At 43.6% G+C, this 12,935-nt stretch overlaps 1 protein-coding gene across 1 annotated transcript in view; it reads left to right on the forward strand.

Moving 5' to 3' along the window:
* Positions 1-12,935, forward strand: part of ESYT3 (extended synaptotagmin 3) — a 241,697-nt gene that overhangs the window by 67,904 nt on the left and 160,858 nt on the right. The window contains exon 3 of the mRNA XM_078682402.1: positions 1,900-2,034. Within this exon, the coding sequence (XP_078538528.1) occupies positions 1,900-2,034 (135 nt within the window). The remainder of the gene's footprint in view (positions 1-1,899; positions 2,035-12,935) is intronic.

The following is a 12,935-nucleotide window of genomic DNA, read 5'->3' on the forward strand; positions in this document are numbered from 1 at the left end:
TGTTTTGGAAAGTAAGTAGTCCTCGAGTAGTGCAGCAAAGAGAATTCTTTTGGGCAATTCTTCTTTTTGAGACTGAGATCCTCAAGCACAACGGGGGGGGTGTAACAGTACGTGCATGGTCACATTACAGTCCAGCAAGGTACTGGTCATTCAAGACCAGAATAGCATTGATGGCCTGGATACATTGAGCGTGGAGTTCAGCAGTTTGCTAGCCATTCTCTTCATGGACCCATCTCAAGTTCTCTGGCCCTTCTGCTAAGTTTACCAGATTATACTATGTCTCCAGGCCCACAATTTTACTGTCCTGGGCTTTCTTTGTAAATGTAAATGTGCTGGACTTGTAAAGCGCACAGCTGCCCGTAAGCGTCCCGGCGCTTGCTTAGGGAACCCGTCCTGGTATTCCCCTGTGAGAAACCCCGGCAGGGTGTCCACAAGGTGAAAGCCAGGCATCCCGCCGCGAGGGGCCGTAGTGGAGATTAAGCAAGCTATTACCCAGAGTCGCAGAGTGTGAACCCGTGAGTTGACAAGGCACCAGAGCGAGAATTGTCGAGTCCGTGGAATTTTGAGCCCGAGACCCGCCGAGGCGGGGAATCGAACCCTGGTCCACGGTCGATCTCAGGTTCCGGGTCTGCCGCCTCTAACCACTGAGCCACGCTTCTCCACCTTTTAGCAATCTATCACATTCTGGAGGCAGTAACCCTGGCTCACACCAACTTAACCAGTTGGACTCTCACAAATGTATAAAATGATTTGGATATCCAGTATTATAGCTCGGGCGGGGGTGTATACACAGCTGCACCTCTTATAGAGTTTAGGAATGACACATACACGGTAAGATGAACTTTCGAATACTGGGAATGTCAAATCTCTTAGTCCAGTAGTTCCCAAACTTTTGACTTCTGAGGACTCCCACTTAATCATTACTGGAACACTGGGACCTCCATGAGGCATTACTGGAAGCCAGGGACCCCGGCCTCACAATGTTGATAATTTGAACTGTTAAACAATACATAAAATTACAGAAAAAAAACGTTCACCAAGCAAATACACAAATGACACATTTTTATTTAATTGGCAACCACATATAAATAAAAAAGAAATCAAAATGTAATTTTAATAGAAAGGTTGGAGCTTTTCTAAATTCAATTGAGGCCCCTCATTATCCATACTATATTCAGTTTGATGCACCTGCACTGCTCCCTCGAATCAATCGGAGGATAATAATTAAATTTTTATCCTCCAGTTTAAAATTCCTTCACATTCAAAGTATGTTTTAAAATGTTCAATTGTACTTTTAACTTCTTTATTTATAAACACTTTATTAATCTGTTATTATTTGATTTTCAAAGTAGTCGCGGACCCCCTGAGGAGGCTTTGAGGACCCCCAGGGGTCCGGGGACCTCAGTTTGGGAACCACTGTCTTAGCCATTCTTGAAAGTAATTAAACATGGACTATCATTTTTTTAAACCTCTAAATGCTCTGGCTTCCAGTTGCAGTGTATGAGCCTTTACCTTGGTGCATCCATAGACAATGTAGGTACATTTTCAGGGCATGCCAATCAGGAAGGGCAGTACAAGACACCAAAAAACATACTGCTTACTTTATATCAATATGTCTTGCAATATTTGGTAGGACATAGCCCTGCAGCTTGGAGGGACAGGTCCTGACGAATCCCGCCGCACCTTTTTGGTTTTGTGGAGTATTTATGTAGTGCTGTCAGTAGCGAGACCGCAAATAAGGCAAGCATGGCTGAGCATCTTACACCTGATGTTGGAGAACATGATGTTCCTGAATTTTCACTTTACATTGAGTTAATATACTGACGTTTTGTCCACATGTGTTTTTGAATTTGCATCTTAGAAGATGGAAAATGATCCATTTTTTCCACCTCCCTGCAGATCCTGGCTCAGGCTTGGCCATATTTCGGAAGATACGTTGAGAAACTGCTACAAGAGAAGATAGTGCCAATCATCCGAGCATCAAATATGCACCTCAGTGCATTTACCTTCACCAAAATCGATTTTGGACAAAATGTAAGAATCATCTTTATTGCATTTTTCACCATATGTTTCTTTTAGTGACGGTGCCCTGCTAATTCGCTGTACGAACTGGAAATGTGTTCTTAATTAAGACCAGACCATATTCTTCGACTTCATTCTTAGACCGAACCTAACCATTGATGTTGGGGGTGTCACGCCAGGTCCGCCTCTGCTTTTTTCAGAAGCAAACAAGGAGGAGCATTAATCATAGCGATAAATGAGGTTATGTGATATTCGTAGTGTACTTGTTGAAATCTTTGAACCATAAAACGCACCACGTCATGGCCAGATTGACAGACCGGGTTTTGTTAGTTTGTGTTTCTTTTTTTGCATTTTTTTAAATCTGATTTTAACTCCCTGAATAGATGTATTCATGTAGCAGTAATGGCTAACCTATTTTATTGCATAGTTTTGCTTTTGCTTTAGCTTTTCCTGCCCCTGATGATACCCATCGGAGGGTTGTACATCGTACACAAGAAAGGTGATTGGAGGAATGATTGCAAATAGTCTAAACCCGGGACAATCGCTCTGGGTAGCATTCCGACCCATTGTTTTGGCCACTGATCTTCTCCAATCAGAGACCCACCCTATACATGAGTATGGACCCGGCTCCTTATGGATGGTTGCCAGTGGTTAGACTGTTTACAAGCAGTCCATCGCCTTTTGTGTTCGATATGATGCCTTGAGTGCTAAGGCTATGTCAAGACATGGGTCCATTGCTCAATGTGACACAAGATCCAAGCTATACCTCACTGACAAAGCCTAAGAAAGCCGAACCCAATCTGGGGTTCCGCACAGTCACTTCTGGATGGACCCTTGCCTGAAAGGTTGGGATGGACTGTTCCATGAGGAGCAGGGTCGGAGAAAGCAGGCCTTTGTTTACAGTGGTACGGTGGGCTAAAAACGATGGTCTGGCATGCTTTCCAGAGGGCTTTTAAGTGGTTAAACTATTTGCATGCATTCTCACATCATCTTTTGAGTGTTCGATACCCATTGAAGGACTTTAGGGAATAGGGCCCATTTTAGCATGTTAGGCAGTAAGATTTGTATTTCCATTTAACGTGGTTTGTGCTTACGTTGGCGGCAAATGCCCATAGAGAGACTCCGCTTGCGTAATGGCTGCACCGAGATTTGTTACTTAAACAAGGACCTGTAAAATAAAGTCATCCTTTGAGTGTTTTAGGCCAAGTTTGGCAGTTTTAGTGATAACGCAGTTAAGAAACTGTTTGTGCAGCAGAATGTCGTAACACTATCTCTACTGTAGCATGAGCAGCTCATTTCAGCGAATTTAGAAATGTAACTTGCATTTTCCTCCCTCCTGAATGCCCCCATGCAGCATGTATAGCTCCCAGTTCCTTGTGGAAAGATAGTGCCTACATTCCAGAGTCACTAAATGCTGTTGTCTACTAATCTAGCAGCAGCAAACACAACCCCCCCCTCATTCCCCCGCCCACCCAAAGCTGCTTGGTGCTAACATGAAGTGCACCATTATACAAGAAGGTAGTAAGTGATTTGTTTGGTTTATGCCCCCCCCCTAATTATTAAATGCTGAGAAGAGTACTGTGCATATCGCTAAGTCACTAAGGACTTCTTTTGATTTTGGTCTGAGGGAGCTTTAGCATTATGGGAAATTAGAAGAATTCTTAGGCCCACCTTAAATCCCTCCTTGCTAAGATTAGCAACATGTTTATCCCTCTAAGTGCTTGTTACTAAGGTAAGCAGTACTGCCCCCCCCCTACCGCTCACGTTATTTATTCCTAGTATTAGCAGCAAGCATAATCAAGGGTTGCTTAGTTCTAAGATCAGAAGTTTTAAGTTTCACTCCCTATGTGACTCGGTTATAGAATTAGCAGCATATTTATGCCTCCCTAAAAAATCACTCAATTAAAATATGATAAAGTTACTAATGGCTAACATTAGTAACACATATATGCACGCTTCAGTTAATGCTACCTTAAGCTGTACAGATACCGCCTAAGTCACTTGGTACTCAAAAATAGCTACAGGAGGGAAAAAGTAACACATACAGGTTTTATCCTTTGCCATCCTTTGTTAGCACAGTCAAGACCTCTTGTTACCTGCATTTGGAATAAAGACGTAGACCTAGAAAAAGCATTACCTCCAGCCCAGTAGTTAGCAAGATTAAAACCTTAATGTGTGATCAGCTAGCGGGACATTTGCAGCACACTATATTGCTGAAATCTTTTTCTCTTCAAAACGATAAAAAAAAATGTAACTCTTTTTATTAATAAAGAACAGACAGACATGTCAATAAAAAGCAGTACAGTTGGATATGTGTTCAAGGAGGAAGGAAAGTGCATTACAGTATAATACAAAGAATCATTAGTGCGGGGGGGCAGGGGAGAAACCAGAGTCAAAAAACATAGAGGCTAAACAACACTAGGAATGTCGGGTCAGGGGGAAAGAGGAACATCCGGAATATCTGCAAGGGGAGGTGTGCATATATCTCCACGGTAGGAGTTCCATTGACCCCAGATTTTACCCCACTTCTTAGGTCTGCCCCGCGCCACATACACCGTCTTCTCTCTAAACATACACCAGTCCATGTTCTCCTTCCATGCCGAGACCGTGGGCGGTGTCTGGGAACCCCACAACTGCGCAATGTCTCTCTTGGCAACCATATTCCCAAGGGTCGCCCACTGCGTCTGCTCCACATCAGTCATTCGGTTCCCATACATTCAACAGACCACGCCTGGCTTCAGGCAACAGCGCGACACCCGTGACCTCCTGCATCACAGCATGCACTCGATTCCAAAACACAACCACTTCCGGACACTCCCAAATTATATGGAGGAAAGTACCAATTAAACCACAACCGCGCTTACACAACCCATCCACAGAATAACCCATACGAATCAGGCGAGGGCCAGTCACATAAATCCGATGCAGGATCTTAAGCTGGACGAGTCGGAGACGGGCCGGAATCGCGACCTCCTTAGGTGAGGATATCGCCGATTGCCAGTCCTCGTCATCCAACTCTAAACCGTCACTGGTCCAGGCCTCCCTGAGTTGCGTCAACAGGTCCGCTCGATCGTTGATCAATTTCTTATATATCAAAGAAATAGTGCTGTCAGGCACATAGCCATCAAGCACCCGATCTTCAAGTGGGGATGATTCCGGGATGTCGATACCTTCAGGAAAAACCGAACTCAACGCGTGGTGAATCTGCGCATAACGGAAGAATTCCCTGTCCCTCAGCTTATATTCTACCTTCAACGCCTCAAAAGTTTTAATCCTGCCCTTGACCCAGAGATCACTCACCCTACAAATACCAATCATATCCCACTTCTCAAATCCTTTCGTCTTCCACAGGCTACCCAATCTTTCCGACGCATAAAGCGGAGTCGCCTGGGTCAGTCGATCCCTCCATCACATTGCCGCATTCGCACAGTGCCACACTCGTACCGCTATCCTAGTGGGCCCCGAAAGTTTCCCTCCAGCAGATTTGGAGTAAAGCGCCCTGTTATAATCCCCACCCGGTAGCAACCACTTATCCATCTCGAACGCAGGATTTAACGCTGGACCATACATTCCATGATTGATCGCTCCCAGCTGAGAGGCCCAATAATATCGCCTGATATCAGGAAGTGCGATACCGCCGTCATACCAGGGAAGAGTCAGCTTGGCGAGGGGAATACGCGAACGCCCATCCCATATCAACCGCCTCTGCAAACTCTCCACCTCCCGAAAATAGCTCGCCGGAATTACATCAAACGTGTTCTGGAGCGCGTATAAAAACCGCGGCAAGGACATCATTTTGAAAAGAGCTGCACGCCCGAGGGGGGATAGCGGCAACCTGCGCCAGCCCACAACGTCCGATTTTAACCGTTGGAGCGGAGGAAGCAGATTACGATCGTAGCGAACCCCGGGGTCTAATGTTATAAAGACCCACAGATACTTGAATCCCATCTGTGTCACCTGGATGGGACACCGCGCGGTAAAGGAGGGATGTCACCCGAGAGCACATACACGCAGGACTTGGTCCAATTAATCACAAGGCTGGAGTTCTTTCCGAACTAGTTTAGCACATCAAACAATACAATCAACGACTTCCGAGGCGACGTGAGGTACAACAAAATGTCGTCTGCATAGAGCGATATGCGATCTTCAAATTCCGGGGTCCACTGAATACCCCTCATCGATGGCTCCCATCGCAGCCAGGCAGCTAAAGGTTCCAAGGCAAGGGCAAAAAGAAGCGGAGACAACTGACATCTCTGCCGCGTACCCCTCCCAAGAACAAAGGACTTAGAAACCCAACCATTCACCACAATCTGCGCCAATGGTTCCTCATACAAAAGTTTCACCCAGCCAATGAAACCAGGACCAAAACCAAACTTCGCAAGAGCAGCCCAAAGGTACGGCCATTCCACAGTATCAAAGGCCATCGTAGCGTCCAAGGAAGCCAAAATGGCCGGTTCACGCAGTGACGCCGCTCTCGCGAGAACGCCATGCAAGCGCCTCAAGTTCAGTGCTGTATTGCGATGTGGAATGAAACCGGATTGATCCGGATGAATCAAGTCACTGATTACCTTTTATCAAGCGGTTTGCCAACAACTTTGCGAGGATCTTAGGTTCCGCATTCAGAAGCGAAATGGGCCTGTAGTACGCACAGCGATCCCGCGGCTTCCCTTCCTTATGAATCACCACAATGGTCGCAAGACGCTGATCACGAGGAAGGGAGCAAATGTCTTGCGATTCTAGGAACATATCACGAAGATACGGCGCCATTTTGTCGGGACGCAGCTTGTAAAGCTCGATGGGAAGACTATTAGGGCCCATAGCTTTTCCCGAACGGACAGAACGAATAGCGAGTGCCACCTCGTCAACTGAAAGTGCTGCGTCCATCAAGTCTCTATCTCTATCTGAATCTGACAGACAAGGCAACGCAATGTCCCGCAACAGCAAATGGGAGTCTTCCTCAGGTCTATCGGAGACTGGGGAATACACATCTCGAAAATATTCAGCGAAACACTCGACAATCTCAACAGGGTCAGTCACTCGCACTCCATCAGTTCTCTCAATCACAGGAACCACACGATTTGCCCTCTCCTTTCTATCTAACCACGCAATCAGTTTCCCAGCCTTGTCCCCCACATCATACAGTCGTCCCTGCTGCTCTCTACTCATAACTTTAGCGGTGTCTGTTACCAACGCCCTATAATCAAGTTGTTTAAGACTGACATGAACCTTGTCACGAGTAATACCCAGCTCCAAATCCCCTTCTAGCTCAGCTATTTCGGTCTCGAGGCGGACCACCGCCTCATTTTTGCTTTTCTTGGCACCAGCAATTAACGATAGTGCCTGTCCACGGATAACCGTCTTAAATGCCTCCCACAGTGAAACAGAAGAGGACACCGACCCCTCATTCTCAGCAAAATACTTATCGAGAGACTTGACCAACTCAGCCCGGGTTTTGGGGTTACGGAGATACCAGGGATTAATCGGGGCCACCCGTCCCTCAGCACCCATCCTCGCGTCCATCAGGAGCCACAGTGGGGAGTGATCTGAGATACCCCGAGCCAGATGTCTAACTTCCCTAACTGACGAGGCCTGTGCTGCAGGCATCAAGACATAGTCTAGTCTGGAGTGGCAACCGTGGGCACCCGAGTGGAAGGTGTATTGTGCCTCTCCCGGATGCATCAACCTCCAACAGTCTACCAGTCCCAGCGTCTCCAGAAAGCCACTAATTTTTTTTTTAACAGTAAATGTAAATGAAATATATAAAAGAAAACAACTTGACACCTGAATTTCCAGCCCTTCCTTGAGTGACAGCTTCTGTTACCCAACTACTAAGAGCTCTTTCATGAATGGATTTCTCTATAGACTAGAACTAGGTAGGCAAAATAAGGCCTAGGATTCCAAATTGACGAATGTATTAGTTGAGTTCATAAAGACTTATTACTGGGTGGAAGGAATCTCTTTTCAGTCATCAATGGATCTGGTTGCTCCGTGGGAGAAGGGGGGCTTAGGGAGAAAGGGGTGGGTCCATAAACTTAGAGATGTCTTGCTCAATCCTCATTTATTTGCAATAAAGATGCAAGCTCTTGGTAAACTGTTGATCCTAAGATAGCACAATCCCGAAATGTGGATCTGAGGTTTCTTGGGGGGAGGACCTTTCATTAGAAAATCTTAGGCCAATAATTTGTTGGATAGAGTCAAATCTTGAATTTGGAGAGACTTCTTTGGAAAAGTTGCAATAAAGTTAATGAAAGAAACAAGTTGCTCAATCCTAGCTGAAAAGTTGAAGGACTTTGGTGGAACTGGCACTGAATAAAGCGTATTTACTTAACGAGCTGAAGATGTATGGCACAGTACTTTTGTGTACTGGTATGTTATTTACTATATGTGTAGACTTGGACTGCATATCCTGTTTAGCGGGTGCCATAAGTTATTGAAGGTGGGCAATAGGTGGCTTAGTTGAGTTATTTTAGACCATGATGCTATGAGACGTGTGTGTTTGTCCACATGCGGATCTTCCTTCAGTTCTAAAAACAAACTTGTACATAGTATAAAGGTGCATTTTCATTTTATTTTTTGTAGTAAATGTATGTGATGTAAGGTATTCAAGTGTGGGTGTATTTGCATCTGCTCATGTGCACAGCTAAAGCAAGCTCCTGGTAATAGCTTGTTTAATACGTTTTTCTAAGTAATTGGCAAGAGTTCACTGGCTCTTTTTAACTCTATTTTTTGCTTTAATTTATCTACCTTTGATTCTTCACACTGTGATCAAGACACTAGTGTGCAATATTATTTGAAAACTACATCTAGGGACGTAGTCTAGCTCCCCATTTGTATGGGATGGTCCATTTATACTGATAGCTCTCAATCTTTTATCATTTCTGTGGCATACACTAGTTCCTTCAGTGGTTGGAAAAATGCAAATCTCCAACTATTAAATCATGAGTTACATAAACATGATTTCATTACATACTCAAGGTTTGAACCACCCAGTCAAAAATAGTTAATATTAGACTTTTTCCTTAAACTTAAAAGGAGATGTGATGTTCTGCAGCTGACCAACATGGGACTGGGAGAAGCCATAAGCATGCAAAACACATGGGCTGGTGAAACAATTCTCCTCTGTCTCTGCATAAAGAAAACAGGGTGATAGCCCTCATTGGTAAGAAATCCAAGTTTTTCTAGGCAAAGACAGATGAGGCCTATTAGGCCAAAGAAAAACAGCGGTTCTCAGATTTATGTCATTAACATGCATGACCATACTGCTGATGACCCTAACTTTTGGAAGATACTCAATAAGAAGTTGGATTCTGTTCCCTCTGTTGCAAACGTTACTCTAGCTGGAGACTTCAATGTCCCTATAAATGGGATGGGAATAAGGATCTATTTGTAAACTCCACCAAACCAAATTGCATAAATATATGACACTACTCTGCAAAAGGTACAATGTAAAAGATGTCTGACTTTATCAAACTTTCAGATGACAAGAATCTCGCCTTTTTTCATACCCACATCATAATTGTTTGAGGATTGATTCCAACCCATTGTTCTCTAGTAGAGGTTATGTCAACAGAACCTGTGCTGATTTCTGACCACACATGCAACTAACTCACACTATCGCAACCAAACACAACACAACTAGATCCTGAGGAATAAATGCCTAGCTTTTCCAAAATCCAAATTCATTGGTGTTCATTATAGATGGCATTTCTGTATTCCTTCACGAAAATACGAATTCTTATTCTCTTCCCTCCTCCTCAAAAAAGTATTTGGCATGATCTAAAGGCCACATTAAGAGAGTTTACGATTAAGATTACAGCAAAGAAAAATAAGCATCAGAATACTAAACTAGCAAGATTTGAAAAAAGAATAAGGAGAACTTAAGTAAGAGTGTAACTGTATATTGAGTAGGGAAGCAATCTCATGAGTTCATTTACAGAAGGCTAATAAGCTACATTGGAGTAATAGAGCTAGAATAGCCTACGCTAAATAAAAAACAAGCAGACTGAATATTTCAGCGATGCCAGATAAAGATGGTAAGATTCATAACACTACAGCTGACATTGCTGGGGTCTTCAGAAGTTGAACGAATTAGTGAATTGATATTGAGTATTGCATGACATTTTCGTAAAATATAACACACAACGATTTCTGATAAATAAAAAAAGATAGAAAAGCATATAGTAAAAAAATCTTAGTCTATCCAATCTTTAAGACTGGGTAAGTCCAGACAGCCATGGGTTTGTTCCCATTTTCCATAAACTATTTATTGCTGAGCTAATAAAGCCCCCCTTTTTCATTTAAGCAGTTTGACCACTTAAAGGTTAAAGTGCTACAATGCTGGGATTCCTTAAGATGTGAAAAATACGATGCTTGCCAAAAATGGTAAACCTACATCACTGATTAACATAGATTGTAAGATATTTGCTAAAATCCTTGCATGCAGATTAGAATCGCTCCTCCAGAAACGTATTAACCCCGCACAGACCAGCTTTATGAAAGAGGGATTTTCCAACGATACGGTCAGTCTCTTTTGCCATGTTATTGAAAAGGCTTGGCTCGTAACCTTTCCAGTGGCGGTGATTGACTCGGATTGCATGGCCATTTTCAAGCTGTTCTTCAAATCGTAATTCATCTATATGATTATGGTACTCTATGAAGCACCATCTGCTAATTCGAGAGTGAACAGTGTACCAGTTAGCTATTTCTGTTTGAGTCAAGGCTATGCTTCCCCTTGTCTTCTTTGCTATTTTCCTTAGCAGTTGAACCCTGGTTGGAAAGCCATAGGGGGATTGACATTGGGAAAGCTATGCATAAAGTTGAAACCATTTCGGTTAATATTCTGATTCTTACCTTGGGGGCGTCTAGGGCTATTCTGTGTTAGAAAACATTAATATGCACCTGTTGCAGGATACACTTTAAACAGAGACAAGATGGAAGACTATCTTCATAACATTGCTTTTACTCCTGATGATGCAGGACAGTCCAGACTTAGCTGCCAATTGAAATGTCTAAATTATTTAGGAATCTGGTTTAACAATGGCATTAGGGCTCCGTGGCTGAGCTTAAATGACCTAGAAATAGAAGGGACAGGAACTAATACAAAGCACCTACCTACACAAAAATTGAATACAGTTTGAGACTTCCATCACCGCACGCCATGTATGCATTTTAGCAGGAGGGAGCTACAGCTAACGGCGAGAAGGTGAAGGAGAGGGGGATGTGACTCTGGGAACGAATCCTTGTAACCTTGTTTCCTAGAGAAGACTACTGAGTGTATTGATGCAAGATGGTCTAGTTATAATGAGTCTCTTACCGATGTTATGACTAAGGTTTTTGTATTAATTGAAAATTAAAAAAAAATGTTTTTATTAGGGAATCAATGCACTTAAATGAGAAGTGGCATGCTTTAGGAATGGTCCCCTAAGAACATGCCATGGTGGGGCAGGGTTGAAAACCTCAACATGATGATTACCCTGATTATTTAACAGGCATGCTCCCCATCAGACTCTCAGATAATTCCTTCAAGAGCCTAGGACATCTGATCTCAACCTTCTGTGCAAAGCTGTAAAGACCAGTATTTTGGAAGCTAACGGTCTTTCTTTTGCTTAGGTGACTGAAACTTTTCCAAAAAGGCTTACTTGTGCAAAGAACGCTATTTGCTGGGTGTAGCTTCGATCCAGAGGAGTGCCCCTAGCATTTGATACCTTGTGATCAGTCAGCTACGAAACAGAGATTTTATAATTTGGATAGTCTCTGTAATCTTCATCGTGCTGCAGGCAAAACAGAAGCCTAATTTTGGAGACTACTCCACTTATGTGCCTCAAATATCGAAAGATTGTGAGCAAACTGAACGCATGTCACATCAGTTGGTGCAGCACTTCAAGGTTCTAGTCCAGCAGACTCCAAATTGCAAGTACCAGGAAGGTCACAGGTAAACAAAACAAAAGTTTATGGCATGATAAAAATCTGACCGTGTTTGCGTAAGGCATATATATGATCATTGCCAATAAAAACGAGCCAGGACTGGGGTGAAATGAATTTTTTTCTTCAGTACTGGGAGCAATAAGTTGGAAGGCGTCTTGTGCCATGTTGTTTTTAGGTCTCGCCTAGCATAGCAGCGCATGCGTTGCTCGCTCGGCGAGACATATAAGTGAGAGAGGAGATTTTAGAAGGGGCCTTGAAGCCCCGCCCATCATTTCCATTGGGTCGCATCAGCGTTTATACTAAACGCTGGTTTCCCATTGAAAATGATGCTTTTGGGCCACTGCCCTTTCTCTCTTTCGTCCAGCCCATCCGGACTGGCTTGTCTGCTTCACGGCTGTCGTGAAGCAATTTCTTATCTCCACATTAGCTGCGTGTTTATTTTTGCATCGCGCTTTCACTTAAAGTGAAAGTGCGAAGCAAATATAAACAAGTGGCTGCCTTCCCGCAATGGCGAGCGCTTGTTTTTAATTCTCTGTTTCAGTACATATATTTCACATTTTTTAACTGGGGTATTTTAATATTTAGGGAGTCATTGTGTTTTTAAAGTATTACATATACGTGAATGACAACCCATTTCCCGCATTTGACAAAGCATCTTGTTCTCTTACAAATAAGTAACATACCTTCAGTTCATTACAGTGACTTTCGTAAGTCATGTTACATGTTCTGTAATACCATACTGTGGTTAGGGTTTTTGTGTGAGTCCTACCACCTGCCCACTCTACCGTGAATTTAAAGCGTCCTACTTCATTGTAGCGCCGAGAAGAACGGAGCGTACCGCGCAGTGTAGATTCACCATCAAGGTGATTGTTGGCGCTCGGTTATCTCTCCGCCTGGTCACAAGGGCAAACCTCTCTCAAATAGCACACCTGTAACTCTTTAAATACTTGCATTCCTGTTATTTCGGGGTTCACACGGTAACGCTGCTC

This window comes from Lissotriton helveticus, chromosome 3_1, assembly GCF_964261635.1.
Source record: "Lissotriton helveticus chromosome 3_1, aLisHel1.1, whole genome shotgun sequence".
Classification (NCBI taxonomy): Eukaryota; Metazoa; Chordata; class Amphibia; order Caudata; family Salamandridae; genus Lissotriton; species Lissotriton helveticus.